This window comes from Mustelus asterias, chromosome 24 (assembly GCF_964213995.1).
Source record: "Mustelus asterias chromosome 24, sMusAst1.hap1.1, whole genome shotgun sequence".
Taxonomy (NCBI): domain Eukaryota; kingdom Metazoa; phylum Chordata; class Chondrichthyes; order Carcharhiniformes; family Triakidae; genus Mustelus; species Mustelus asterias.
The window spans coordinates 54,523,403-54,551,054 of record NC_135824.1 but is presented as its reverse complement, the minus strand read 5'-3'; the positions used below and the strand labels follow the sequence as shown (position 1 = coordinate 54,551,054).

Genomic DNA, 27,652 nt, shown 5'->3' with positions numbered 1-27,652 from the left:
TATATGCCCTGTTTGTGAAACCAAACTCTTCACTCACCTGATGAAGGGGCAACACTCCGAAAGCTCGTGATACCAAATAAACCTGTTGGACTTTAACCTGGTGTTGTGAGACTTCTTACTGTTATTAAAAACCCCATCTGGTTCACTGATGTATCACTGCTACCTTCTCAAGGGGCAATTAGGGATGGGCAATAAATGCTAGGCGTAGCCCACCCCCTCAGGGAAAATAAAGCTCCAGTCACATTGCGGGTGCAACCTCTGTCCAGGATGAGTATGGAAACATTGTCTGTAGTTGCTCTCCCACCGCCATGTTGCATCGTAAAAGCTTTCTTCGTCAACGAGTTGGCAATGACGCGACCAATCCAAGAGCATCGCCAACGAGCTAAACGATGCTGAGGCAATCTTAAAACAACAGGGCCTGACAAGAGATGTGGAGAGGAGAAGAAAGAGGAGGTACTTACAGTCCAGGTGGCTGTGCCTAATCCCCTCAACATCTTCCGCATGAATGAAGTGGTAACAGTTTTTTCCCACGACATCCGTGGTGGACAGGTCCATGTAATCCGAGATTCTGCATTCCGGAAAATAGAAGCAGGTGGTCAGGAACAGCGGGAGGATAAAGGTCACCGTGCAAAGTCGGGGAGATGGAGGTCAGAGTTCTGCACTGTCCCCCATCAAACACTCCCAGGACAGGTACAGCACGGGGTTAGATACAGAGTAAAGCTCCCTCTACACTGTCCCACATCAAACACTCCCAGGACAGGGACAGCACGGGGTTAGATACAGAGTAAAGCTCCCTCTACACTGTCCCCCATCAAACACTCCCAGGACAGGTACAGCACGGGGTTAGATACATAGTAAAGCTCCCTCTACACTGTCCCCCATTAAACACTCCCAGGACAGGTACAGCACGGGGTTAGATACATAGTAAAGCTCCCTCTACACTGTCCCCCATCAAACACTCCCAGGACAGGTACAGCACGGGGTTAGATACAGAGTAAAGCTCCCTCTACACTGTCCCTCATCAAACACTCCCAGGACAGGTACAGCACGGGGTTAGATACAGAGTAAAGTTCCCTCTACACTGACCCCATCAAACACTCCCAGGACAGGTACAGCACGGGGTTAGATACAGAGTAAAGTTCCCTCTACACTGACCCCATCAAACACTCCCAGGACAGGTACAGCACGGGGTTAGATACAGAGTAAAGCTCCCTCTACACTGTCCCTCATCAAACACTCCCAGGACAGGTACAGCACGGGGTTAGATACAGAGTAAAGTTCCCTCTACACTGACCCCATCAAACACTCCCAGGACAGGTACAGCACGGGGTCAGATACAGAGTAAAGCTCCCTCTACACTGTCCCTCATCAAACACTCCCAGGACAGGTACAGCACGGGGTTAGATACAGAGTAAAGCTCCCTCTACACTGTCCCCCATCAAACACTCCCAGGACAGGTACAGCACAGGGTTAGATACAGAGTAAAGCTCCCTCTACACTGTCCCCATCAAACACTCCCAGGACAGGTACAGCACAGGGTTAGATACAGAGTAAAGCTCCCTCTACACTGTCCCCATCAAACACTCCCAGGACAGGTACAGCACAGGGTTAGATACAGAGTAAAGCTCCCTCTACACTGTCCCCATCAAACACTCCCAGGACAGGTACAGCACAGGGTTAGATACAGAGTAAAGCTCCCTCTACACTGTCCCCATCAAACACTCCCAGGACAGGCACAGCATGGGGTCAGATACAGAGTAAAGCTCCCTCTACCAGATTGCCGGTTAGGTGGATTGGCCATGCTAAAGTGTCAGGGGGATTAGCAGGGTAAATACGTGGGGTTACGGGGATGGGACGTGGGTGGGATTGTTGTTGGTGCTGGTTTGATGGGCTGAATGGCCTCCTGCTGCACTATGGGGATTCTATGATAGTCAACGACAGTGAGGAAGACAGGGTCAAAGTCCTTGTGGAAATTGTTACCCAATGTCTCAGTCTTATTCCCTGCGAGTCTTATATTAACTGCCCAACCCCAGTGTAAACAGATATAAGCTCCATGAGTTGGAGAGGACACTTTTTCTATATACTAGATTCAATTTAAACAGGGCTCTATTCCAAAATGCTGACAAAAGATCGGGATTCAGATTAATTCATCTGTATCCTGTGTCTATCCGTCTATTCCTATATTTTTCTATCTATCCATAGAATCCCTACCGTGCAGAAGGAGGCCATTCAACCCACTAAGTCTGCACCAACCACAATCCCACCCAGGCCCTATCCCCGTAACCCTCAAAATTTACCCTGCTAATCCCCCTGATATTAAAGGGCAATTTTACATGTCCAATCACCTAACCCGCACATCTTTGGACACTAAGGGGCAATTTAGCATGGCCAATCCACCTAACCCGTGCATCTTTGGACACTAAGGGGCAATTTAGCACGGCCAATCAACCTAACCTGCATATCTTTGGACACTAAGGGGCAATTTAGCACGGCCAATCCACCTAACCTGCACATCTTTGGACACTAAGGGGCAATTTAGCATGGCCAATCCACCGAACCTGCACATCTTTGGACTGTGGGAGGAAACCCAGGCAGACACAGGGAGAACGTGCAGACTCCGCACAGACAGCAACCCCAGGGCAGGAATTGAACCCTGGTCCCTGGCGCTGCGAGGCAGCAGTGCTAACCACTGTGCCACCCCTAATCCATTGGCCTCTTCGACATAGATCGATAGACAGAAGGACGAATGGATAGACAGATAGATAAATAGAGAGATAGGTAACAGATAAACCGACAACAGATGGAGACAGATTGAGACAGAGCAGTTACCTAGCACAAATACAGTTTCGAATCAACTATGTTCTCTCTCTCTCTCAGTAACGGGGAACTCATCACTGTCTCAATGCTGATTGTGTCCAATCCTGCTGTGATCTTACAGAAAGTGAATCTGGCCTGCTCGCTCCTGTGACAGCTAACGAGGAACCTTTAATTGTCCCAGCTGATAGCTGGACAGATTACAGCAAGCAGGTACGCAAGGCACGACAGGATGGATGGAGATTTTTAAAAAGAATCAGACTCATGGACACATACGTACGGCTGATAGACTGTTAGATTTAGCAGCGAGATAGACCAATAGACAAGTGGACCAACAGATAGACAGCTAAATAGGCAGAAGGGCCAATGGATAGACAGGTAAATAGAGAGAGTGACAGATAGACATACAGTGCAGATAATTAAACATAGACAAAGCAAGGGAAAGAGAGAGTGAGAAACATGGACAACAAAATGGGAGAGAAAGGCAGAGAGAACAGAGAGAGAGATAGAGGTGAACAGAGAGAGAAAGAGATATAGATGAACAGAGACAGAAAAATGAGTGAAAGACGGAGAGAAAGATATGAACAGAAAGAGAGAGAGAGATAAAGACAGAGAGAAAGAGAGACAGAGAAAATGAGTGAGAGACGGAGAGAAAGATGTGAACAGAGAGAGACGGAGAGAGAGATAGAGAAAGAAAGAGAGAGAGAAAATGAGTGAGAGATGGAGAGAAAGACATGAACAGAAAGGGAGAGACAGTGAGAGCCAGAGAGCGTGAGAGACATGAACAGAGATAGAGAAAGACAGGGAGAGAGGGACAGTTGAGAAAATGAGGGAGGGAAAGACATGAACAGAGAGAGAGAGGGAAAATGAATTAGAGACAGAGAGAAGCGAGGAAATAGAGAAAATGCATGAGACAGAAAGATGAAAGGAGAGAGTGTGCGCATGAGAGAGAGGCACGGACACAGAGAGAGAAAGAGAAAATGAGGGAAAAACAGAGAGATGAACAGAGGGACAGACGGAGAGCACAAGAGACATGGACCGAGAGAGAGTGGAAGCGACAGTGAGAGATAGGGGGAGAGAGAGGGAGAGAGACAAAGAGGTAGAGAAAGATATAGAGGTACAGAGAAAGCATTGGAGAGAGAGGGAAAGGACCAACTGATGGATGGACTGACAACAGGCAGACAGTTAGACAGATGATGAACAGGTAGATAGATAGCTGAGTAAATTGAATGAGATGCAGAAACACAGTGGGTGGTAGGAGTGAAAGGGGGATGAGTGACAGGAATGCGCTGACCGTGTTCGAACCCACCCCACGCTCTGCTTCGAGTGGAGTCACTAACCTGTTCTCACAGTAGATGATCTGTAGATCCAGGCTGACCCTCGACACAAACATGTGGCACTCGATCCGCACCTCGTTAATGGTGGAAGGGGGCAGCGTGTGGGCCAGAGCCACCATCCCCATGAAGCCGGTGGGGAGGGCGCGCGTGTGAGGCAGCGAAATCCGCGATCGTAACCGCCCCGTGACGTGAATCACCTGCCACAGAAAGAGCCACGGTTCACCCACAGTCCCTCTCCGGCGACTCACAGAGCCTTTGTCACTTCGCTCAAGAGACACATCGACGCGATTCGCATGGGCTACAGCGTTTAAAACGCAACACCTGTGTTATTTCTGTGCTGGGGCCTTGTGCACAGCAAGATCCAACAGGCACGGTTGCCCGGGTAATCTATTGTTCAGAGGCATCGGTCGAGGGCTAAGTATCGAGCGGGGAGACAACTCCCCTGGTCCTGTCTCAGTTTTTAATGTCTCATCCTCAAATCAGAGTGTCCATTGCTCCCTCGGGATAGACCGCGCGGGAGCGCCGGAGAAATGCAAGGGAGGTTGGCAGATACTGGAAAAACCAGAGAGGCAGCACAAAGGGAAATATTGGCCACGCTAAATTGCCCCTTAGTGTCCAAAGATGTGCAGGTTAGGTGGATTGGCCATGTTAAATTGTCCCTTAGTGTCCAAAGATGTGCAGGTTAGGGGGATTGGCCATGCTAAATTGCCCCTTAGTGTCCCACCAAGGTCTGAAGCCTAGGGGGATTAGTGAGCTAAATAGGTGGAATTACGATAAGGCAGGGGAGAGGGAGAAGGCCTGGGTAAGATGCTCTGTTAGAGAGTCAGTGCAGAATTGATGGGCTGAATGGCCTCCTTCTGAACTGTAGGGATTCTATAAGTCTGGAGCGTGGCAGCTTCTTGGAGCTGTCGCCAGCATACCCTCTAATTCTTGGGCAGAGAGATGGCAGATGGAGTTTAATCCGGACAAATGTGAGGTAACGCATTTTGGAAGGTCTAATACAGATAGGAAATATACAGTGAATGGCAGAACCCTTAGGAGTATTGATAGGCAGAGGGATCTGGGTGTACAGGTACACAGGTCACTGAAAGTGGCAATGCAGGTGGAGAAGGTAGTCAGGAAGGCATACGGCATGCTTGCCTTCATCGGCCGGGGTATTGAGTTTAAAAATTGGCAAGTCACGTTGCAGCTTTATAGAACCTTAGTTAGGCCGCACTTGGAATATAGTGTTCAATTCTGGTCACCGCACTACCAGAAGGATGCGGAGGCTTTGGAGAGGATACAGAAAAGATTTACCAGGATGTTGCCTGGTATGGAGGGCATTAGCTGTGAGGAGAGGTTGGAGAAACTTGGTTTATTCTCACTGGAGGTTGAGGGGCGACCTGATAGAAGTCTACAAGATAATGAGGGGCATGGACAGAGTGGATAGTCAGAAGCTTTTGCCCAGGGTGGAAGAGTCAATTACTAGGGGGCATAGGTTTAAGGTGCGAGGGGCAAGGTTTAAAGGAGATGTACGAGGCAGAGTTTTTACATAGAGGGTGGTGGGTGGCTGGAACTCACTGCCGAGGGAGGTAGTGGAAGCAGATACGGTAGTGAGTTTTAGGGGCATCTGGACAAATACATGAATAGGATGGGAATAGAGGGATATGGTCCCCGGAAGGGTAGGGGGTTTTAGCTCAGTTGGGCAGCATAGTCGGGGCAGGCTTGGAGGGCCGAAGGGCCTGTTCCTGTGCTGTAATTTTCTTTGTTCTTTTACTCTCATCCTAAAACTATACTGTAACTCTTTTAATAATTTAAGTTGATCTTTCTCTACACCCTAGCTGTGACTGTAACACTACATTCTGCACTCTCTCCTTTCCTTCCCTATGAACGGTATGCTTTGTCTGTGTAGCACGCAAGAAACAATACTTTTCACTGTATCCCAATACATGTGACAATAATAAATCAAACCATAATCAAAATCAAAGCTAAGTGCTGCTACTTGTGAAGTGATCGGATGGATGCATGCGGCTCGAAGCTTTGTATTTTGCCACAAGGGGGCAACCACGCTCCACAGTCTAAAAAGAAATCTCAAGTCTGTCAAAAAGCCCTTTCACTAATTTAAAGTCTTTGCCAACATCGCTATCATCGATTGTTAAGGTGACATGAGAGTGTGGGGGGGGGGGGCGGGGGGGGGGGGGGGTGGCTGTGACCAGACCATCAGCTTTCCAAGGGCGAGATTGCAAATGCGAGACTCGAATCCCCTGGAATTAGGAAGGCTTAAAACAGGACAATTATACTGACGTTTTTCAGATTTGTCTCGGTCGAGAGAAACATGTGGGATTGTGTTCCACGCCACTCGTCTCCAAGACGCAACCCCCCCTCCTTCCCTCCCACCACCCCATCAGTGCCTTCGCTGGTGTGGGGGGAGAGTCTTGGAGCGGCTCGGAACACTCTCCCACAAAAAGCAGCAAGCACAGAACCCGATGGTGGCAACAGTGGGTTAGCGCTGCTGCCTCACAGCGCCAGGGACCCGGGTTCGATTCCCGGCTCGGGGTCACTGTCTGTGCGGAGTCTGCACGTTCTCCCCGTGTCTGCGTGGGTTTCCTCCGGGTGCTCCGGTTTCCTCCCCCACGGTCCAAAGATGTGTGGGTTAGGTGGATTGGTCACGCCCCTTCATGTCGGGGGTACTAGCAGGGTAGATATGTGAGGTTATGGGGATAGGGTCTGGGTGGGATTGTGGTCAGTGCAGACTCGACGGGCCGAATGGCCTCATTCTGCACTGTAGGGTTTCTATGATTCTAAACACATAACCCGACGGTGGTTAGCACTGCTGCCTCACAACGACACGGTGGCACAGTGGGTTAGCGCTGCTGCCTCACAGCGCCAGGGACCCGGGTTCGATTCCCGGCTTGGGTCACCGTCTGTGCGGAGTCTGCACGTTCTCCCCGTGTCTGCGTGGGTTTCCTCCGGGTGCTCCGGTTTCCTCCCACAGTCTGAAAGACGTGCTGGTTAGGGTGCATTGGCCGTGCTAAATCCTCCCTCAGTGTTACCCGAACAGGAGTGTGGCGACTGGGGGATTTTCACAGTAACTTCGTTGTGGTGTCAATGTAAGTCTTACTTGTGACTAAGAAATAAACTTTAAACTAGAACAGGGAGACTCACCGAGGAATAGTGATAGGAGGGGAGAGAGAGACAGAGACAGGGAACAGATAGTCTGGGGAGGAGACGATAAAGGGGACAGAGATCTCTCTGAATCAGTGTGTTATTTGGAGAGATGAATACACTTACTGTCGCGACAAATACTCCAGTGCAAAGATCTCAGATACAAACAGCCTTTTATATGAAGCAACAGTTTGGGCAACGTTGCGATTCAGATGCTGTTGGACCCTCCGTCTCTGGTTATCGAGTGAGAGAGCCGGGGGCAGAACATCTGGAAACACTAAACCTTCGCAAGCTGCCCCCTTTCCAGCCCCACACTCAGCGGGGGTGGGGGGAGTTTTCCAGTCCCGCCCGCCATGGGAATTGCAACAGGCCGGGAGAGGGTGGCGAGAGGGAGGGAGGAACATGCAAAGGTCCGTTGACCTAGGATGGGCTTTTCCGGTTTTGGGGCCAGCGCGGCCGGAGAATCCCGCCCCTACGTCTCCGCCGCTCCTGGTTTCGATGTCTGGGGATGAGGGAGATTAGCTGGAGGTCCCCCAGGCCCAACCCACATCCAACACTTCCGCCCCGACCAGCCTGTTCACATTCCCAAAAGCAGCCTCGCACTGAACCCCCCTCGTCTGGCCTGAGAGGGGGGCGCGGGCGGGTGGGGGGGAGGTGCGATGGAGAGGGAGAGTTGGGGAGGAGACGGTGAATGGGAGAAAGGGCGAGGGGAGGATGGAGGAGGGTGAGAGAGTGAGGTGGGTGAGGGCGAAGGAGAGGGAGGGCGTGCGGGAAGGAGGATGAGAGAGGGAGGGAGAGGGAAAGAGGGTGAGGGAGAGAGGGTGGGGGCTTCGGGGTGGGGTGTGTGTGGGTTGGGGGGACACCCCTTGCAGAGGGAAATGTTGTTGCTGGGTCTCAAGGAGAGAGTTTAACACAATCCCTCTGCTCAGACACTGAGAGTGTGAACCTCCCATTACTGACCCCCTGGTCAGTGAGTCGCCCCCTGGTCAGTTACTCTCCCCCTGGTCAGTGAGTCGCCCCCTGGTCAGTGAGTCACCCCCTGGTCAGTGAGTCACCCCCTGGTCAGTGAGTCACTCCCTGGTCAGTGAGTCGCCCCCTGGTCAGTGAGTCACCCCCTGGTCAGTGAGTCACCCCCTGGTCAGTTACTCATTCCCTGGTCAGTGAGTCACTCCCTGGTCAGTTACCCATTCCCTGGTCAGTTACTCAATCCCTGGTCAGTTACTCATTCCCTGGTCAGTGAGTCACTCCCTGGTCAGTGAGTCAACCCCCCCGGTCAGTGAGTCACTCCCTGGTCAGTGAGTCACTCCCTGGTCAGTGAGTCACCCCCTGGTCAGTGAGTCACTCCCTGGTCAGTGAGTCGCCCCCTGGTCAGTGAGTCGCCCCCTGGTCAGTGAGTCGCCCCCTGGTCAGTGAGTCGCCCCCTGGTCAGTGAGTCGCCCCCTGGTCAGTGAGTCGCCCCCTGGTCAGTGAGTCGCCCCCTGGTCAGTGAGTCACTTCCTGGTCAGTGAGTCATTCCCTGGTCAGTTACTCATTCCCTGGTCAGTGAGTCACTCCCTGGTCAGTGAGTCACTCCCTGGTCAGTTACTCATTCCCTGGTCAGTTACTCAATCCCTGGTCAGTTACTCATTCCCTGGTCAGTGAGTCATTCCCTGGTCAGTGAGTCACTCCCTGGTCAGTGAGTCACTCCCTGGTCAGTTACCCATTCCCTGGTCAGTTACTCAATCCCTGGTCAGTTACTCATTCCCTGGTCAGTTACCCAATCCCTGGTCAGTGAGTCACTCCCTGGTCAGTTACTCATTCCCTGGTCAGTTACTCATTCCCTGGTCAGTGAGTCACTCCCTGGTAAGTGAGTCACTCCCTGGTCAGTGAGTCACTCCCTGGTAAGTGAGTCACTCCCTGGTCTCCCTGGATTTTCCACTCACAAAGCCATGCTGTAAACCTCTATGGTCAGTGAGTCACCCTTTGGTCAGTGAGTCACTCCCTGGTCAGTGAGTCACCCCCTGGTTGGTCAGTCTGGCCACTCACCTTGTATCCGGAAGATTTGACATGAACCCCTCGCTTGGTTAGCGTTGACTTCATTCGGATGAAGAAGGTTCGCTCCAACACGTGCTCATCACCCAGGAGCCCGGGACTCCCCGATTCTGTGAAAATCAGACGGAGAGTGATTGTGACTGACCCAATCGTGACCCTGAGAGGTGATGCCGGTCTGACCCAGACTAATCATTGACTCTGGCCTGAAAATGAGTGACACCCTGTGATCTATTGGGTCCATTGGAACGTCCACCAGGAATGCAAAGAGCCGCGGACCATCCAACACTAATGTCAACTACACCCAATGATCAACAATGTCTAGACGTCTTTACAATATCATTTGCTACTTATCCAGCCTTGCTTTCTCTCTCCCTCCCATAACAATCACCATCTATCCAATTTCTATCCAATATTAAACGACTTCAGCAGAGACTATTCAACATCACTTAACCATCGCTGTTAAGTATTGGTTACAGTTACAGTTCAGTATTCCTGAGTAATTATCTAGAATCTATTTATTGAAGACAATTTGTCCAAGTAAAATCCATCGTCAACAGTCTTTGATTCCAGTAACCCTTCCTCACATGTTAACTAAGATGACTTGGAGTACAATATAAAGGGAAAGACTCTTAGTACTGTAGAGGATCAGAAGGACCTTGGGATCCGGGTCCATAGGACTCTAAAATCGGCCCCGCAGGTGGAGGAGGTGGTTAAGAAGGCGTATGGTGTGCTGGCCTTTATCAATCGAGGGATTGAGTTTAGGAGTCCGGGGATAATGATGCAGCTATATAAGACCCTCGTCAGACCCCACTTGGAGTACTGTGCTCAGTTCTGGTCGCCTCATTACAGGAAGGATGTGGAAAAGATTGAAAGGGTGCAGAGGCGATTTACAAGGATGTTGCCTGGATTGAGCGGCATGCCTTATGAGGATAGGCTGAGGGAGCTCGGTCTTTTCTCCTTGGAGAGACGTAGGATGAGAGGAGACCTAATAGAGGTATATAAGGTGTTGAGAGGCATAGATCGGGTGGACTCTCAGAGGCTTTTTCCCAGGGTGGAAATGGCTGGTATGGGAGGACACAGGTTTAAGGTGCTGGGGGGTAGGTACAGGGGAAATGTTAGGGGGAAGTATTTCACACAGAGGGTGGTGGGCGAGTGGAATCGGCTGCCGTCAGTGGTGGTGGAGGCAAACTCAATAGGGTCTTTTAAGAGACCCCTGGATGAGTACATGGGACTTAATAGGATGGAGGGTTATAGGTAGGCCTAAAAGGTAGGGATATGTTCGGCACAACTTGTGGGGCCGAAGGGCCTGTTTTGTGCTGTAGTTTTTTTATGTTTCTATGACTTTATCGATCTAACATCATTTGCCAGTCACCCAATTGCCCTGCAAACAATTTCCCCCCTCCCCCACCCTCTCTTTCCGGCACCTTCCACCCACAACTCTTACCATCCAGAAGGTCAAGGGGCAGCAGACACGTGGGAGCACCCACCGCCTGCAAGCTCCCCCCCCCTCCGAGCCGCTCGCCATCCTGACTTTGGAAATATATCGGCCCTTCCTTCACTGTCGCTGGGTCAAAATCCTGGAACTCCCTCCCTAACAGCACTGTGGGTGTACCTACACCACATGGACTGCAGCGGGTTCAAGATGGCGGCTCACCCGCCACCTTCTCAAGGGGCAATTAGGGATGGGCAACAAATGCTGGGCCCGTGAAGGGATAAATAAAGAAAACTTGTGAGCAGAGGCCAGGGTTTTCTACAGAACCCACGGACTCAGTACAACACTGAGATGAGTGTCAAGCCATCCAACTGTCATCGCAACTTGTGTACAATCAAGGCACCAGAATCACAGAATAGTTACAGCACTGAAAGAGGCCATTTGGCCCATCATGCCTGGTTCTCCATAGCGACAATGGACTGCCACTCCCCCACCTTCTACAAAGATGTACGGGTTAGGTGGATTGGCCATGCTAAATTGCCCCTTCGTGTCCAAAGATGTGCAGGTTAGGCGGATTGGCCATGCTAAATTGCCCCTTAGTGAGCAAAGATGTGCAGGTTAGGTGGATTGGCCATGCTAAATTGCCCCTTAGTGTCCAAAGATGTGCAGGTTAGGGGGATTGGCCGTGCTAAATTAACCACTGAGTGTCAGGGGGATTAGCACGGTGGCACAGCACCAGGGACCCGGGTTCGATTCCCGACTTGGGTCACTGTCTGTGTGGAGTTTGCACATTCTCCCCGTGTCTGTGTGGGTTTCCTCCGGGTGCTCCGGTTTCCTCCCACAGTCCAAAGGTGTGCGGGTTAGGTGGATTGGCCGTGCTAAATGCTCCCTCCAGTGTCAGGGGAACTAGTTAGGGTAAATGCATGGGGATTGGGTGGGATTGTGGTCGGTGCAGACTCGATGGGCCGAATGGCCTCCTTCTGCACTGCAGGGAGTCTACGATCTATAAACCTAAGAACTAGGAGCAGGAGTCGGCCATCTGGCCCCTCGAGCCCGCTCCGCCATTCAATAAGATCACGGCTGATTAACACTTTCGGACTGTGGGAGGAAACCGGAGCACCCGGAGGTAACCCACGCGGACACTGGGGGAGGGGGGGTGCGGGGTGGGGAGGGGGGAAGAAAGCTTTTGGAGGGGAGGGAACGGGGAGGGGGGGAGAGAATTGTCACAAGCGGCGGTGGGTGGTGGGGGGGGGGAAGGGAGAGGGATCGGATTATCGTTGATGGATCTCACTCGGCCTCAGTTTGTACGAACCTGGACCGTTGTGAAAGTCAAAAAGAAAATTGGATAAATTCCATTTGAAAAGCCTGCAGCTGTCCTGCAGAATCTGGATTGCTGGGGGCCATGACTTTGTAGTTGATACTTTCTCTCGCAATTCTTATAAATCTTTAATGAGTTCTTGAAATTAAAATAAAAAGAACAGTAAAAGATTAGACCGGCAAATATTCTCCTTTTTATTATTTCCTTGTCTGTCTGCAAGCGGACAATAAAGGTGGCTATGTTGGTGCCAAAACATGTACGAGGGACAACTCCCCAAACTCATGGGGAGCCTCGCTTCAAGGGCAGCGGGAAACAAGGCAACACCGAAGCTGTAATGGATGAAAATTCATTCTATCCCAGTGGACACCACGGTGGCACAGCGGTTAGCACTGATGCCTCACAGCGCCAGTGACCCAGGTTCTATTCCGGCCTCGGGTCACTGTCTGTGGGGAGTTTGCACCTCCTCCCCGTGTCTGCGTGGGTTTCCTCCGGGTGCTCTGGTTTCCTCCCGCAGTCCAAAGATGTGTGGGTTAGGTCCATTGGCCGTGCTAAATTGCCCCTTAGTGTCCAAAGATTTGCAGGTTAGGTGGATTGGCCATGCCAAATTGTCCCTTAGTGTCAGGGGGATTAGCAGGGTAAATACGTGGAGCTACGGGGATAGGGCCTGGGTGGGATTGTTGTCAGTGCAGGCTCAAGAGGGTGAATGGCCTCCTTCTGCACTGTAGGTTTCTATAGTTCTACACAATCTCAATGGATCAAACCCCTTCCCATTCACTCCCATTGTAAACAATCTCAATGGATCAAACCCCTTCCCATTCACTCCCATTGTAAACAATCTCAATGGATCAAACCCTTTCCCATTCACTCCCATTGTACACAATTGCAATAGACCCAAACCCCTTCCCGTTCGCTCCCATCGTACACAATCCCAATCCAAACCCCTTCCCATTCACTCCCATTGTACAAAATTGTAATAGAACATAGAACATTACAGCGCAGTACAGGCCCTTCGGCCCTCGATGTTGCGCCGACCAGTGAAACCAATCTAAAGCCCATCTAACCTACATTATTCCAATATTATCCATATGTTTATCCAATGACCATTTAAATGCCCTTAATGTTGGCGAATCCACTACTGCTGCAGGCAGGGCATTCCACGCCCTTACCACTCTCTGAGTGAAGAACCTACCTCTGACATCTGTCCTATATCTATCACCCCTCAATTTAAAGCTATGTCCCCATGGACCCAAACCCCTTCCCATTCACTCCCATTGTACACAATCCCAATGGACCCAAACCTCTTCCCAATCACTCCCATTGTACACAATCCCAATGGACCCAAACCCCTTCCCATTCACTCCCATTGTACACAATCCCAATGGACCCAAACCCCTTCCCATTCACTCCCATTGTACAAAGTTCCAATGAACCCAAATCCCTTCCCATTCACTCCCATTGTACACAATCCCAATGGACCCAAACCCCTTCCCATTCACTCCCATTGTACAAAGTTCCAATGGACCCAAACCCCTTCCCATTCACCCCCATTGTACAAAGTTCCAATGGACCCAAACCCCTTCCCATTCACCCCCATTGTACAAAGTTCCAATGGACCTATACCCCTTCCCACTCACTCCCATCACATCTAATCCCAATGGACCCCAAACTCCTTCCTGTTAACTCACACTACATCCAATTCCTGACTCAACAAAATGACAACATACGACCCTCGGCACGCTGGAGTCTACACCGCACCCAACAACAGTGCGGAAAGCCCATTCACTTTGAGGGAGATGTCTTTATTTCCTTCCCGCTCCTGCTACATGTGCCGACTCACTTGACTGGAAGAATACTGGGCCGCGGGATAGAGACTTGCAAATGGGCTATGTTTAAACCTGGAGTCACAGGGCATTTGATCCCAGCGGAACAAGAGCACGCCGTGTCAATCAGGATTAAATTGCATTTTATTGTTTGGGTTCCGAGCTTTAGAACTGAACTGCTGGGAGAATTTTGAACATAGCGACGCATTTCTCCTAATTAATAAACAAAAGCTCCAAGCTTGCTCCGAGGCGGAGAGTCACAGGAGGGACTTCAACACCGCAATTGACACAGGAAAGTTTGAGACGGCTTTGTGGGGAGTGTAACACTTTTAAATTGCTCCAACTTTAAACATCACGTTTCACAGCACCAAGCAAGATAGTTCCATTATTTATGGAGTGCCGCTTGCAATCTCACTGCCTAACGCAATAGTCAAAGTGCTTTGCGGCGTGATGTGGCAGCCTGGCCGGGCACAGGAAGATCCCACTATAGGTGGCACAGTGGTTAGCATGCCTGCCACACAGGAACCCGGGTTTAATTCAGGCCTTGGGTGACTGACTGTGTGGAGTCTTCCCCCGTGTCTGCGTGAGGTTTCCTCCGGTTTCCTCCCACATTCCAAAGATGCGTAGGTTAGGTTGATTGGCCCTGCTAAATTGCCCCTTAGTGTCCAAAGATGTGCAGGTTAGGTGGATTGGCCATGCTAAATTGTCCCTCAGTGTCCAAAGATGTGCAGGTTAGGTGGATTGGCCATGCTAAATTGCCCCTTGGTGACAAAGACGTGCAGGTTAGGTGGATTGGCCATGCTAAATTGTCCCTTCGTGTCCAAAGATGTGCCGGCTAGGTGGATTGGCCATGCTAAATTGTCCCTTGGTGTCCAAAGATGTGCAGGTTAAGGGGATTGGCCATGCTAAATTGTCCCTTGGTGTCCAAAGATGTGCAGGTTAGGTGGATTGGTCATGCTAAATTGTCCCTTAGTGTCCAAAGATGGGGCAATTTAGCGTGGCCAATCCACCTAACCAGCACATCTTTGGACTGTGGGAGAAAATCGGAGCACCCGGAGGAAACCCACACAGACAATCTATGATTCTATGTTTCAGACATTGGGAGAACGGACAAACTCCACATAGTCAAAATACCCAAGCCGGGATTCGAACCCGGGTCCCTGGCGCCGTGAGGCCGCAGTGCTAACCCACTGTGCCGCTGTGCCGTCCTCCGAAATGGCCGGGCGAGATGCTCAGTTTGAGGGTCAATTCGGAACGGGCAATGAAAGCTGTCCCAGCCAGCGACACCCACATCCCGTGACAGAGAAGGCAAAAGGAAGTAAAAAAATATCATCAAACTACCCGCGTGGAGCTTTCTCAGGAGTTGTGTTTCAGTGGGAGCAATGGAAATCAAACGGCTTTGAAACGACGGTCCTTCCTCACACGCGACGGAGACATTTTTCCACTAAACACGAGCAGTTAACCTTTGTCTTCTGTATGCATCGCTTCTGATACCAACTAATTAATTCCCCTGACACTCTATGTGAAGTAATGACAGCTCAGAGGAATGCGGGCCGTGCTTGGGCCTGTCTCCTTATTCAACCTCTGAGGCCCTAATCCCCACAGGGAAACTCCTTTGCCTTCTTGAGAATAAAGTATTTAACCCCTTCAGCCCCGACCTGGCATGCTCACTCGGGCCTCCGGAGATTGGGTCGAAGGGGAATATCTTCCACTGATGCAGCCCCGTTTGGCTCTCCCACACGGCGGCACAGTGGTTACCACTGCTGCCTCACAGCGCCAGGGACGAGGGTTCGATTCTGGCCTCGGGTCACTGTCCGTGCGGAGTCTGCACGTTCTCCCCGTGTCTGTGTGGGTTTCCTTCCACACTTTAAAGATGTGTAGGTTAGGTGGATTGGCCATGCTAAATTGCCCCTTGGTGTCCAAAGATGTGCAGGTTAGGTGGATTGGCCATGCTAAATTGCCCCTTGGTGTCCAAAGATGTGCAGGTTAGGTGGATTGGCCATGCTAAATTGCCCCTTGGTGTCCAAAGATGTGCAGGTTAGGTGGATTGGCCATGCTAAATTGCCCCTTGGTGTCCAAAGATGTGCAGGTTTGGTGGATTGACCATGCTAAATTGCCCCTTGGTGTCCAAAGATGTGCAGGTTAGGTGGATTGGCCATGCTAAATTGCCCCTTGGTGTCCAAAGATGTGCAGGTTTGGTGGATTGGCCATGCTAAATGCGTGGGTTACGGGAATAGGGTGGAGGGGTGGGCCAGGGTGGGTGTTCTGTCAGAGAGTCAATGCAGGCTCGATGGGTCGGATGGCCTCCTGCACTGTAGGGATTCCATGGAGGTAGAAAAAATCATGTGGTGGCGTCTAACTTGGCTTTTGATGTTGTCAGATGAATGGAAGAGTGAGGGAGATGGTGGGTAGGGGAGCAGAGAGGTGGGGGCTACAGGACCTGAGGCCGAGGAAAGGTGTTGTTGGCTGATATCCAACTAACTTCTTATGGTCTCCAAAGCCACATCCTTTGATGGCATCTGACCATTCTGCGACTTCTCCTTCTCACCCTCCCTCCCCCACAAACGCCTCCCCCCCCACCCCCACGAAACCCACCCGCACAACCCCCATCCCTCACAACCCCCTCCCCCACAACCCCCCCTCCCACCCCTACAACCTTCCTCCCTCCCCCACAACCCCCCTCCCTCCCCCACAACTCCCTTCCCCCACAACCCCCGCCCTCCTCCCGCCTCCCCCACAGCCACCCCTCCCCCACAACCCCCCTCCCTCACAACCCCCCCACTCTCCCCCCATCCCCACAACCCCCATCCCTCACAACCCCATCCCCCACAACCCCCCTCACACCCCTATAACCTCCCTCCCTCCCCCACAACCTCCCTCCCTCCCCCACAACCCCCTTCCCCCACAACCCCCCACCCTCCTCCCCCACAGCCACCCCTCCCCCACAACCCCCCTCCCTCACAACCCCCCACTCTCCCCCCTCCCCCACAACCCCATCCCTCACAACTCCATCCCCCACAACCCTCCTTCCCACCTCTATAACCTCCCTCTCTCCCCCACAACCTCCCTCCCTCCCCCACAACCCCCTTCCCCCACAAGCCCCCACTCTCCTCCCACCTCCCACACAGCCACCCCTCTCCCACAACCCCCCTCCCTCACAATCCCCCACTCTCCCCCCTCCCCCACAACCCCCCACCCTCCTCCCACCTCCCACACAGCCACCCCTCCCCACAACCCCCTCCCTCACAACCCCCCACCCTTCCCCCTCCCCCCCTTCCCTCCCCCGAACGCCCCCCACCCTTCCCCCTCCCCCACAACCCCCCTCCCTCACAACCCCCCACCCTCCCCCTCCCCCACAGTCCCCCTCCCCCACAAACCCCCCTCCCGCACAAGCCTCCCACTCTCCCTCCGTTCCTCCCCTGCAGCTTCCTCCCCCTTCCCTCCCCCGAACGCCCCCCCGCCGCCCGCTCTTCTCGCAGATTCCTCACCCACTTCCTCACCTGACTCGGGGGCCTCGGCCAGCGAGGAGGAAGACGTCGAACTTGCCCCGTCCTCGTTGGAGGCTTGCGAGCTGTGCCCCCGGGCGCTGGGCAGCTTCAGGCCCAGCTGCTCTGCCACCTCCACGTGGTCGCCGGGGTGAATGTAGTCGAAGATGCTGCTGCCCGTCAGCTCCACCTGGGAAGGGCGGGAAACACGGCAAGGGGTCAGCGAAGGCCTCGGGCCTAGCGACAAACTGCAGCCGGCCGTCATCATCAACAACAACGCCAACAACCGTCACCTTCCCCGTGACCCCGACATCGCCAGAAAGGCACCCAACGAAACTCACCACTGACGGCCTGTGCCCAACCCAGTCCAACGCCGGCATCTCCATGACTGACCGCCCAAAGATTGGCCAATGAGGTCGCTTTTTAGGAGCGTGTTAGATGGGTAGAGAGAGAGAGGGAGGGAGGGAGTCCAGAGCTGGACAGATCAGACAACTAATGGCACGGCCGCCAATGACGGAACAATGAAAATCTGGGAGGCACTCGAGGTCAGAATTATTTATTTATTAGCGTCGCAAGTAGGCTTACATTAACACTGCAATGAAGGTACTGTGAAAATCCCTAAGTCGCCACACTCCTGTTTGGGTACACTGAGGGAGAATTTATCATGACCAATCCACCTAACCAGCACATCTTTGGACAATGAAGGGGAACCGGAGCACCCGGAGGAAACCCACGCAGACACTGGGAGAACGTGCAGACTCCGCACAGACAGTGACCCCAAGCCGGGAATCGAACCCGGGTCCCTAGAGCTGTGAGGCAGCAGTGCTAAGCACTGTGCCAAAAATGAGAGGAATGTAGATAACTCGGAGGGCTGTGGAGATAGGGAAATGGTGAGGCCATGGAGGGGGTACACAGGAGGTTCACCGGGATGTTGCCCGGGATGGAGCGGTTGAGCTATAAGGAGAGACTGGATAGGCTTGGATTGTTTTCTCTAGAGCAGAGAAGGCTGAGAGGGGGGACATGATTGAGGTGAACCAAAGAATCTCTGCAGCGCAGAAGGAAGCCACTCGGCCCATCAGGTTTGCACCGACTCTCCAACAGAGCATCTCACACAGGGTCCATCCCTGCAACCCCACACATTTACCTTGGTAATTCCTCTAACCTACACTAAGGGGCAATTTAGCATGGCCAATCCACCTAACCTGCACATTTTAGGACACTAAGGAGCAATTTAGCATGGCCAATCCACCTAACCTGCACATTTTAGGACACTAAGGGGCAATTTAGCATGGCCAATCCACCTAACCTGCACATTTTAGGACACTAAGGAGCAATTTAGCATGGCCAATCCACCTAACCTGCACATCTTTGGACACTAAGGGGCAATTTAGCATGGCCAATCCACCACCTAATGCGCACATCTTTGGACACTAAGGGGCAATTTAGCATGGCCAATCCACCTAACCTGCACATCTTTGGACACTAAGGGGCAATTTATCATGGCCAATCCACCTAACCTGCACATCTTTGGACTTGGGAGGAAACCGGAGCACCCGGAGGAAACCCATGCAGACACGGGGAGAGCGTGCAAACTCCACCCAGACGGTGACCCAAGGCGGGAATTGAACCCAGGTCCCTGGTGCTGTGGGGCAACATAGTTCAGATTGTGAAGGGTATGGACAGGGTGAGCAGGGAGCAGCTGTTCCCCTTGATTGAGGGGTCAATCACGAGGGGGCATAATTTTAGGATAAGGGGCAGGAGATTCAGAGGGGATTTGAGAAAAATATTTTTCACTCAGAGGGTGGTGGGAATCTGGAATGCACTGGCTGGGAAGATAGTCATGATGTGGAGATGCCGGCGTTGGACTAGGGTAGACACAATAAGAAGTTTAACAACACCAGGTTAAAGTCCAACAGGTTTATTTGGTAGCAAAAGCCACACAAGCTTTCGGAGCGCTGCTCCTTCGTCAGGTGAGTGGGTCACTCACCTGAAGAAGGAGCTTAAGGCTCCGAAAGCTTGTGTGGCTTTTGCTACCAAATAAACCTGTTGGACTTTAACCTGGTGTTGTTAAACTTCTCGCTGGGAAGATAGTGGGCAGCTCGGGGGCACAGTGGTTAGCACTGCTGCCTCACAGCGCCAGGGACTCGGGTTCGATTCCGGCCTCAGGTCACTGTGCAGAGGCTGCGCATTCTCCCCGTGTCTGCGTGGGTTTCCTCCCACAGTCCGAATGACGTGCTGGTTAGGTGCTAAATTCTGCCTCAGTGTAACCCGAACAGGCGCCAGAGTGGGGCAACTCGGGGATTTTCACAGTAACGTCTCTGCAGTACGAATGCAAGCCGACTTGTGGCACTAATAAATGAACTTTAAAACCTTACAACCTTTAGAAAATATTTGGATGAGCACGCGAAACATCATAGCACTCGAGGATTTGGGACAAGTGCAGGAAAATGGGATTAGCGCCACTTTAGTGGTCGTTATTGTCAGTGCAGAGTCGATGGGCTGAAGGGCCTTCTCTGCGTAGTACGAGGGGGTGGCATAGTAGCAGAGTGGTTAGCACTGCTGCCTCACAGCGCCAAGGACCCAGGGTCCATTCTGGCCTCCACTGTGTGGAGTTTGCACATTCTCCCCGTGTCTGCGTGCGTTTCCTCCGGGTGCTCCGGTTTCCTCCCACAGTCCAAACATGTGTGGGTTAGGTTGATTGGCCATGCTAAATTAACCCTAATGTCAGGGGGATTAGCAGAGAAAATATGAGGGGTTATGGAAATCGGGCCTGGGTGGGATTGTGGTCGGTTCAGACTCGATGGGCTGAATGGCCTCCTTCTGCACTGTAGGGTTTCTATGCTTCTATGATATGGAGGGACACCAAACAGGGATAAGAATATGAAGCTTAAAGCGTTGCCTAACTGGGGGCCAGTGGACACAACAAACACAGGGCTGAGGGGTGAACAGTACTTGGAGCGAGTTCATAGAATCATTGAATCCCTACAGTGCAAAAGGAGGCCATTCAGCCCATCGAGCCTGCACCGACCACAATCCCGCCCAGGCCCTATCCCCATGACCCCATGCATTCACCTCAACTAGTCCCCCTGACACCAACCGGCAATTTTAGCACGGCCAATCCAGCTAACCAGCACCTCTTTGGAGTGTGGGAGGAAACCGGAGCACCCGGAGGAAACCCACGCAGACACGGGGAGAATGTGCAAACTCCACACAGGCAGTGACCCCAAGCCGGGAATCGAACCCGGGTCCCTGGAGCTGTGAAGCAGCAGTGCTAACCACTGTGCCACAGTGCCGCCCCTTTTGCAAGATGCGGCCTTGAGTTTTGGATGACCTCATAGAAATCATAGAAACCCTACAGTGCAGAAGGAGGCCATTCGGCCCATCAAGTCTGCACCGACCACAATCCCACCCAGGCCCTACCCCCACATATTTACCCGCTAATCCCTCTAGCCTACGCATCTCAGGACTCTAAGGGACAATTTTTAACCTGGCCAATCAACCTAACCCGCACATCTTTGGACTGTGGGAGGAAACCGGAGCACCCGGAGGAAACCCACGCAGACACGAGGTGAATGTGCAAACTCCACACAGACAGTGACCCGAGCTGGGAATCGAACCCGGGACCCTGGAGCTGTGAATCAGCAGTGCTAACCACTGTGCTATCGTGCCGCCCTAGTTCATAGAATCATTTGACGATGGAAATTGCGATCACCCCTTTGATGATATCACGCTGTCCTGGATCTGGTGCACAGAGTGTTAGCAGCAGCAAGAAGTACCGTTCCAACACTAATTCCAACCTCAGAACAGCTTATTCAGTTATCACACACAAACCATCACTGTGATAAAAGCAAATTACTGCGGATGCTGGATTCTGAAACCAAAAGAGGAAATGCTGGAAAATCTCAGCGGGTCTGGCAGCATCTGTAAGGAGAGAAAAGAGCTGACGTTTCGAGTCCAGATGACTCTTTGTCATCGCTGTGACATTGCTGGGCGAGACTGGTGATTTACTGCAGAGTTACAGTTTGCTTTGTACAGGGAGCCTTCACGCGCTTGGAAATTCATTGGCACTGCCTCAAGTTGATTCCTATTAGCAGGGGTAGTCTCAAGTTGAACAGGAACAGAACCCAGGATGAGAGACTTTTAACCGACTGTAACCCCTGAACCTCAATACACTGTTTAGAAACCGGCAGCTTGAAGTAAAGCCTGTTAGAAATGTCTATCATCGAATCACGGAGCTTTGCAACACTGACGGAAACCCTTCTGCCCCTCCGACAGTATAGTATAAAGGCAAAACACCGCAGATGCTGGGATCTCAAACAAAAACAGAAAATGCTGGAAAATCTCAGCAGGTCTGTGGGGAGAGAATAGAGCCAACATTTCGAGTCTGGATGACCCTTCGTCAGAGCTGAGTCTAAGTGGCACGGTAGCACAGTGGTTAGCACTGCTGCCTCACAGCGCCACGGACCAGGGTTCGATTCCCGGCCTCGGGTCACTGTCTGTCTGGAGTTTGCACGTTCTCCCCGTGTCTGCGTGGGTTTCCTCCGGGCGCTACAGTTTCCTCCCACGCTCCAAAGATGTGCTGGATTGACCATGCTAAATTGACACTTAGTGTCAGGGGGATCAGCAGGGTAAACATGTGGGGTTACAGGGATAGGGCCTGGGTGGGATTGTTGTCGGCTAAGGCTCGATGGGCTGAATGGCCTCCTTCCGCACTGTAATCATTCTATGATTTCTATAACTACTGATGTGATTCATTCAACATGAAATTCGAAGTATTCAAAAAATGAAATATGAGTAACTTCAAATTAAAATGGTGACACAGTGATTCGCACTGCTGCCTCACAGCGCCAGGGACCCGGGTTCGATTCCCGGCCTCGGGTCACTGTCTGTGTGGAGTCAGCACGTTCTCCCCGTGTCTGCGTGGGTTTCCTCCGGGTGCTCCGGTTTCCTCCCACAGTCTGAAAGACGTGCTGGTTAGGGTACATTGACCCGAACAGGCGCCTGAGTGTGGCGACTAGGAGATTTTCACAGTAACTTCAGTGTTAATGTAAGCCTACTTGTGACACTAATAAATAAACCTTTTCTCTCTCCACAGATGCTTGTCAGAACTGCTGAGTTTTTCCAGCATGATCTGATTTTGTATTGTCCAGTTAGTGCCATTCCCTGTTCTTTCCCCGTAGCCACGCAATAGAACCTGCGGCACTTCCCAAAGGAAAAACGGGAGAGTTCCACCCCGTGTCCCAGCAAATTAGTAAACCCTCAAACTACAGGGAAATCTGTGGGGCGGCACGGTGGCACAGTGGTTAGCACTGCTGCCTCACAGTGCCAGGGTTCAGGGTTCGATTCCGGCCTCGGGTCACTGTCTGTGTGGAGTTTGCACGTTCCCCCCGTGTCTGCGTGGGTTTCCTCCGGTTTCCTCCCATACTTTAAAGATGTGCAGGTTAGGTGGATTGGCCATGCTAAATTGCCCCTTAGTGTCCAAAGATGTGTAGGTTAGGTGGATTCGCCATGCTAAATTGCCCCGTAGTGTCCAAAGATGTGTAGGTTGGGTGGGTTGACCATGCTAAATTGCCCCTTAGTGTCCAAAGATGTGCAGGTTAGGTGGATTGGCCATGCTAAATTGCCCCTTAGTGTCCAAAGATGTGCAGGTTAGGTGGATTGGCCATGCTAAATTGCCCCTTAGTGTCGAAAGATGTGCAGGTTAGGTGGATTGGCCATGCTAAATTGCCCCTTAGTGTCCAAAGATGTGCAGGTTAGGTGGACTGGCCATGCTAAATTGCCCCTTGGTAACCAAAGATGCACAGGTTAGGGGGGATTAGCGGAATAAAGGTTATGGCAAATGGTTGGCCTGGGTTACATGTCGGAGAGTCGGTGCAGATCAATGGGCCGAATGGCCTCCTTCTACGTTATAAGGATTCTAAGATCAGGAAAGTTGCAGTCTCAGCTATGACACAGAGAGGAGCCAAGACTTGTGTCGCTCAATCTGCCCGGATACATTTTATTCTGGTGTTTATTGGGGTAATTTAGCATGGCCAATCCCCCTAACCTACACATCTTGAGTCACTAAAGGGCAATTTAGCATGGCCAATCCCCCTAATCCGCACATTTTTGGACACTAAGGGGCAATTTAGCATGGCCAATCCACCTTACCTACACATACCCGAGGCCGGAATTGAACTGTGGATCCTGGCGCTGTGAGTCAGCGATGCTAACCATTGTGCCACCCTTGATGTCTAATCAAATTTTGACAATTCTGTTTCATTCTTAATCATTTAACAATGAAAGGAAGATGTTCATTTATGTAGCGCCTCACACCACAACGGGACATCCCAAAGCGCTTTACAGCCATTTTGTGCACTCTAATAACACTGGAAACATGGCTGCCAATATGTGCACAGCAAGATCCCAATAACAGCAACGTGGTAATGACCAGTGTGTCTGTTTCTCTTGTGTGGACTGGGGAGAATTCCCTGGCTTTTTCGAGGAAGTGTGGTGGAATCTTTCCCCTGCTCCTGTGATGGATTTTCACATCTCAATCAAAAAAATAAAGACACCTCCAACACTGCGGCACTCCCGCACTGCAGCGTCAGCCTTGAGAACGGGCTTAGGTCCGTGTCGAGGGGAGGTGGCGGGCTTCGAACCCACAATCTTTCGGTTCAGAGGCGAGAGTGTCTCAGTCACAGCTCCCGGCGTCCCTGTCCCCAGGCCTGTCAGCCATGCTGACACCCGGACATGCCAAATATTTTTATTCATTTGTGGGACATGGGCGTCGCTGGCTGGCCAGCATTTATTGCCCATCCCTAGTTGCCCGAAGGCAGTTGAGAGTCAACCACATTGCTGTGGCTCTGGAGTCACATGTAGGCCAGACCGGGTAAAGATGTCAGATTTTGCTAACATTGTGCCACCATGTGCCGTGTGGCACAGTTAGGAATCAGTAGATTCTTAATTCCAGATATTCTTTTTATTGAATTCAAATTCCACCATCTGCCGTGGCGGGATTCGAACTCGGGTTCCCAGGACATAAACTGAGTTTCTGCACTAATAGTCTAGCGATAATACCACTAGTTTATAGAACCTTAGGCCGCACTTGGAATATAGTGTTCAATTCTGGTCGCCACACTACCAGAAGGATGTGGAGGTTTTGGAGAGGGTACAGAAAAGATTTACCAGGATGTTGCCTGGTATGGAGGGCATTAGCTATGAGGAGAAACTTGGTTTGTTCTCACTGGAGCGACGGAGGTTGAGGGGCGACCTGATAGAAGTCTACTTCCCTGCCTCGAGGGAATAGATAAGATAGAAGCAGGGAAGTTGTTTCCACTGGCGGGTGAAACTAGAACTTTGGGGCATAGCCTCAAAATAAGGGGAAGCAGACTTAGGACTGAGTTGAGGAGGAACTTCTTCACACAAAGGGTTGTGAATCTGTGGAATTCCCTGCCCAGTGAAGCAGTTGAGGCTACCTCATTGAATGTTTTTAAGGCAAGGATAGATAAATGTTTGAACAGTAAAGGAATTAAGGGTTATGGTGAGCGGGCAGGTAAGTGGAGCTGAGTCCACGAAAAGATCAGCCATGATCTTATTGAATGGCGGAGCAGGCTCGAGGGGCCAGATGGCCTACTCCTGCTCCTAGTTCTTACGTTCTTACAAGATTATGAGGGGCACGGACAGAGTGGATAGTCAGAAGCTTTTTCCCAGGGTAGAAGAGTCAATTACTAGGGGGCACAGGTTTAAGGTGCGAGGGGCAAGGTTTAAAGGAGATGTACGAGGCAGGATTTTTACACAGAGGGTGGTGGGTGTCTGGAACTCGCTGCCAGGGGAGGTAGTGGAAGCAGATGCAACAGTAACTTTCAAGGGGTGTCTTGACAATGAATAGGATGGGAATAGGGATATAATCACCGGGAGGATAGGGGGTTCTAGTTCAGTCGGGCAGCATGGTCAGTGCAGGCTTGGAGGGCCAAAGGGCCTGTTCCTGCGCTGTAACTTTCTTGGTTCTTTGTTCTAGGTCATCCCTTTGATCTCCCCATCGCTCGCACGCTCTCTTGAGGCACCCGGCTGGCGGACCAGCAGAGGCCATCCATCCTGTGCCGTCTCCCCGTGACAGCTCATGTAACTGATCACGGAGCAGCGGAGGTGGGAATCGATCACATGACGGCCGGTGTCATCGATCACATGACGGGCAGCTAAAGAAAGGTGGCTGCTTTTGCTTTAGGGCAGCGAATTGCACCTGTTTGGCAGAATTGTTAAAGACAGTTGAAAAATAGCCTTAGAAAAAGTTGAGAAATAGCTTTAAACCCAGCCCTAATTTATTAGACTCTCACACGCGTAATTATGCAAAAGATTCAAGCATTGCCTGTTGACCTTTAATATTCAAAGTAGTCAATACCTGTCTTTCGGGGCTCTGATGTGCAGAGGGTTGGTGAATATTAATGACGTTCTATTCATTCCTTATTCACCAAGTGTAGGGGTGAGGTGATTACAGACCTAATGAAGTCAAGGCCTGTTTCAGACCTCTTAATTACTCATGCAAGAGAGGACACAAAGGGAAGAAAACCCATCTGCCTTGTAATATCGAGAGGTGTCGGGAAGGTTGAACATAAGCTGCGATTGTCCTTTTTTTAAAATCTCTCGGTTTTTAGGGGCGTCACGGCGGCACAGTGGTTAGCACTGCTGCCTCACAGCGCCAGGGACCCAGATTCGATTCCCTGCCTCGGGTCGCTGTCTGTGTGGAGTCTGCAAGTTCTCCCCCCCATCTCAACGTGGGTTTCCTCCGGGTGCTCCGGTTTCCTCCCACAGTCCAAAGATGTGTGGGTTAGGTGGATTGGCCATGCTAAATTGCCCCTTGGTGTCCAAAGATGTGTGGGTTAGGTGGATTGGCCATGCTAAATTGCCCCTTGGTGTCCAAAGATGTGTGGGTTAGGTGGATTGGCCATGCTAAATTGCCCCCTTAGTGTCCAAAGATGTGTGAGTTAGGTGGATTGGCCATGCTAAATTGTCCCTTAGTGTCCAAAGATGTGCAGGTTAGATGGATTGGCCATGCTAAATTGCCCCTTAGTGTCCAAAGATGTGCGGGTTAGGTAGATTGGCCATGCTAAATTGCCCCTTAGTGTCCAAAGATGTGCGGGTTAGGTAGATTGGCCATGCTAAATTGTCCCTTAGTATCCAAAGATGTGCGGGTTAGGTAGATTGGCCATGCTAAATTGCCCCTTAGTGTCCAAAGATGTGTAGGTTAGGTGGATTGGCCATGCTAAATTGCCCCTTAGTGTCCAACGATGTGCAGGTTAGGTTGATTGGCCATGCTAAATTGCCCCTTAGAGTCCAAAGGTGTGTGGGTTAGGTGGATTGGCCGTGCTAAATTGCGCCTTAGTATCCAAAGATCATAGAATCATAGCAACCCTACAGTACAGAAAGAGGCCTTTCGGCCCATCGAGTCTGCACCGACCACAATCCCACCCTGGCCCTACCCCCATATCCCTACATATTTACCCACTAATCCCTCTAACCTAAGCATCTCAGGACACTATGGGCAATTTTTAGCATGGCCAATCAACCTAACCCGTACATCTTAAGATGTGCGGGTTAGGTGGATCGGCCATGCTAAATTCACCCTTAGTGTCAGGGGGACTAGCTAGGGTAAATGCATGGGGTTGTAGGGATAGGGCCTGGGTGGGATTATATTTGGTGCAGACTAAAAGGGCTGAATGGCCTTCTTCTGCACCATAGGATTCTATAATACCATCATTAGGGCGGCACGGTGGCACAATGGTTAGCACTGCTGCCTCAAAGTGCCAGTGACCTGGATTCGATTCCCGGCCTCGGGTCAATGTCTGTGTGGAGTTTGCACATTCTCCCCATGTCTGCCTGGGTTTCCTCCAGATTCTCCGGTTTCCTCCCACAGCCTAAAGGTGTGCGGGTTAGGTGGATTGGCTGTGCTAAATTGCCCCTTAGAGTCCAAAGGTGTGCAGGCTAGGTGGATTGGCCATGCTAAATTGCCCCTTAGTGTCCAAAGATGTGCAGGTTAGGTGGATTGGCTATGCTAAATTGCCCCTTAGTGTCCAAAGATGTGCAGGTTAGGTGGATTGGCCATGCTAAATTGCCCCTTAGTGCCCAAAGATGTGCAGGTTAAGTGGATTGGCCATGCTAAATTGCCCCTTAGTGTCCAAAGATGTGCAGGTTAAATGGATTGGCCATGCTAAATTGCCCCTTAGTGTCCAAAGATGTGCAGGTTAGGTGGATTGGCCATGCTAAATTGCACCTTAGTGCCCAAAGATGTGCAG

At 51.5% G+C, this 27,652-nt stretch overlaps 1 protein-coding gene across 1 annotated transcript in view; it reads right to left on the bottom strand.

The window, feature by feature from the left end:
* Positions 1-27,652, bottom strand: part of LOC144511103 (neuronal PAS domain-containing protein 3-like) — a 180,648-nt gene that overhangs the window by 23,376 nt on the left and 129,620 nt on the right. Inside the window, exons 3-6 of the mRNA XM_078241079.1 lie at positions 17,397-17,571; positions 9,321-9,436; positions 4,155-4,348; positions 462-568 (exon numbers count right to left, since the gene is read on the bottom strand). Of these exons, the coding sequence (XP_078097205.1) occupies positions 462-568; positions 4,155-4,348; positions 9,321-9,436; positions 17,397-17,571 (592 nt within the window). The remainder of the gene's footprint in view (positions 1-461; positions 569-4,154; positions 4,349-9,320; positions 9,437-17,396; positions 17,572-27,652) is intronic.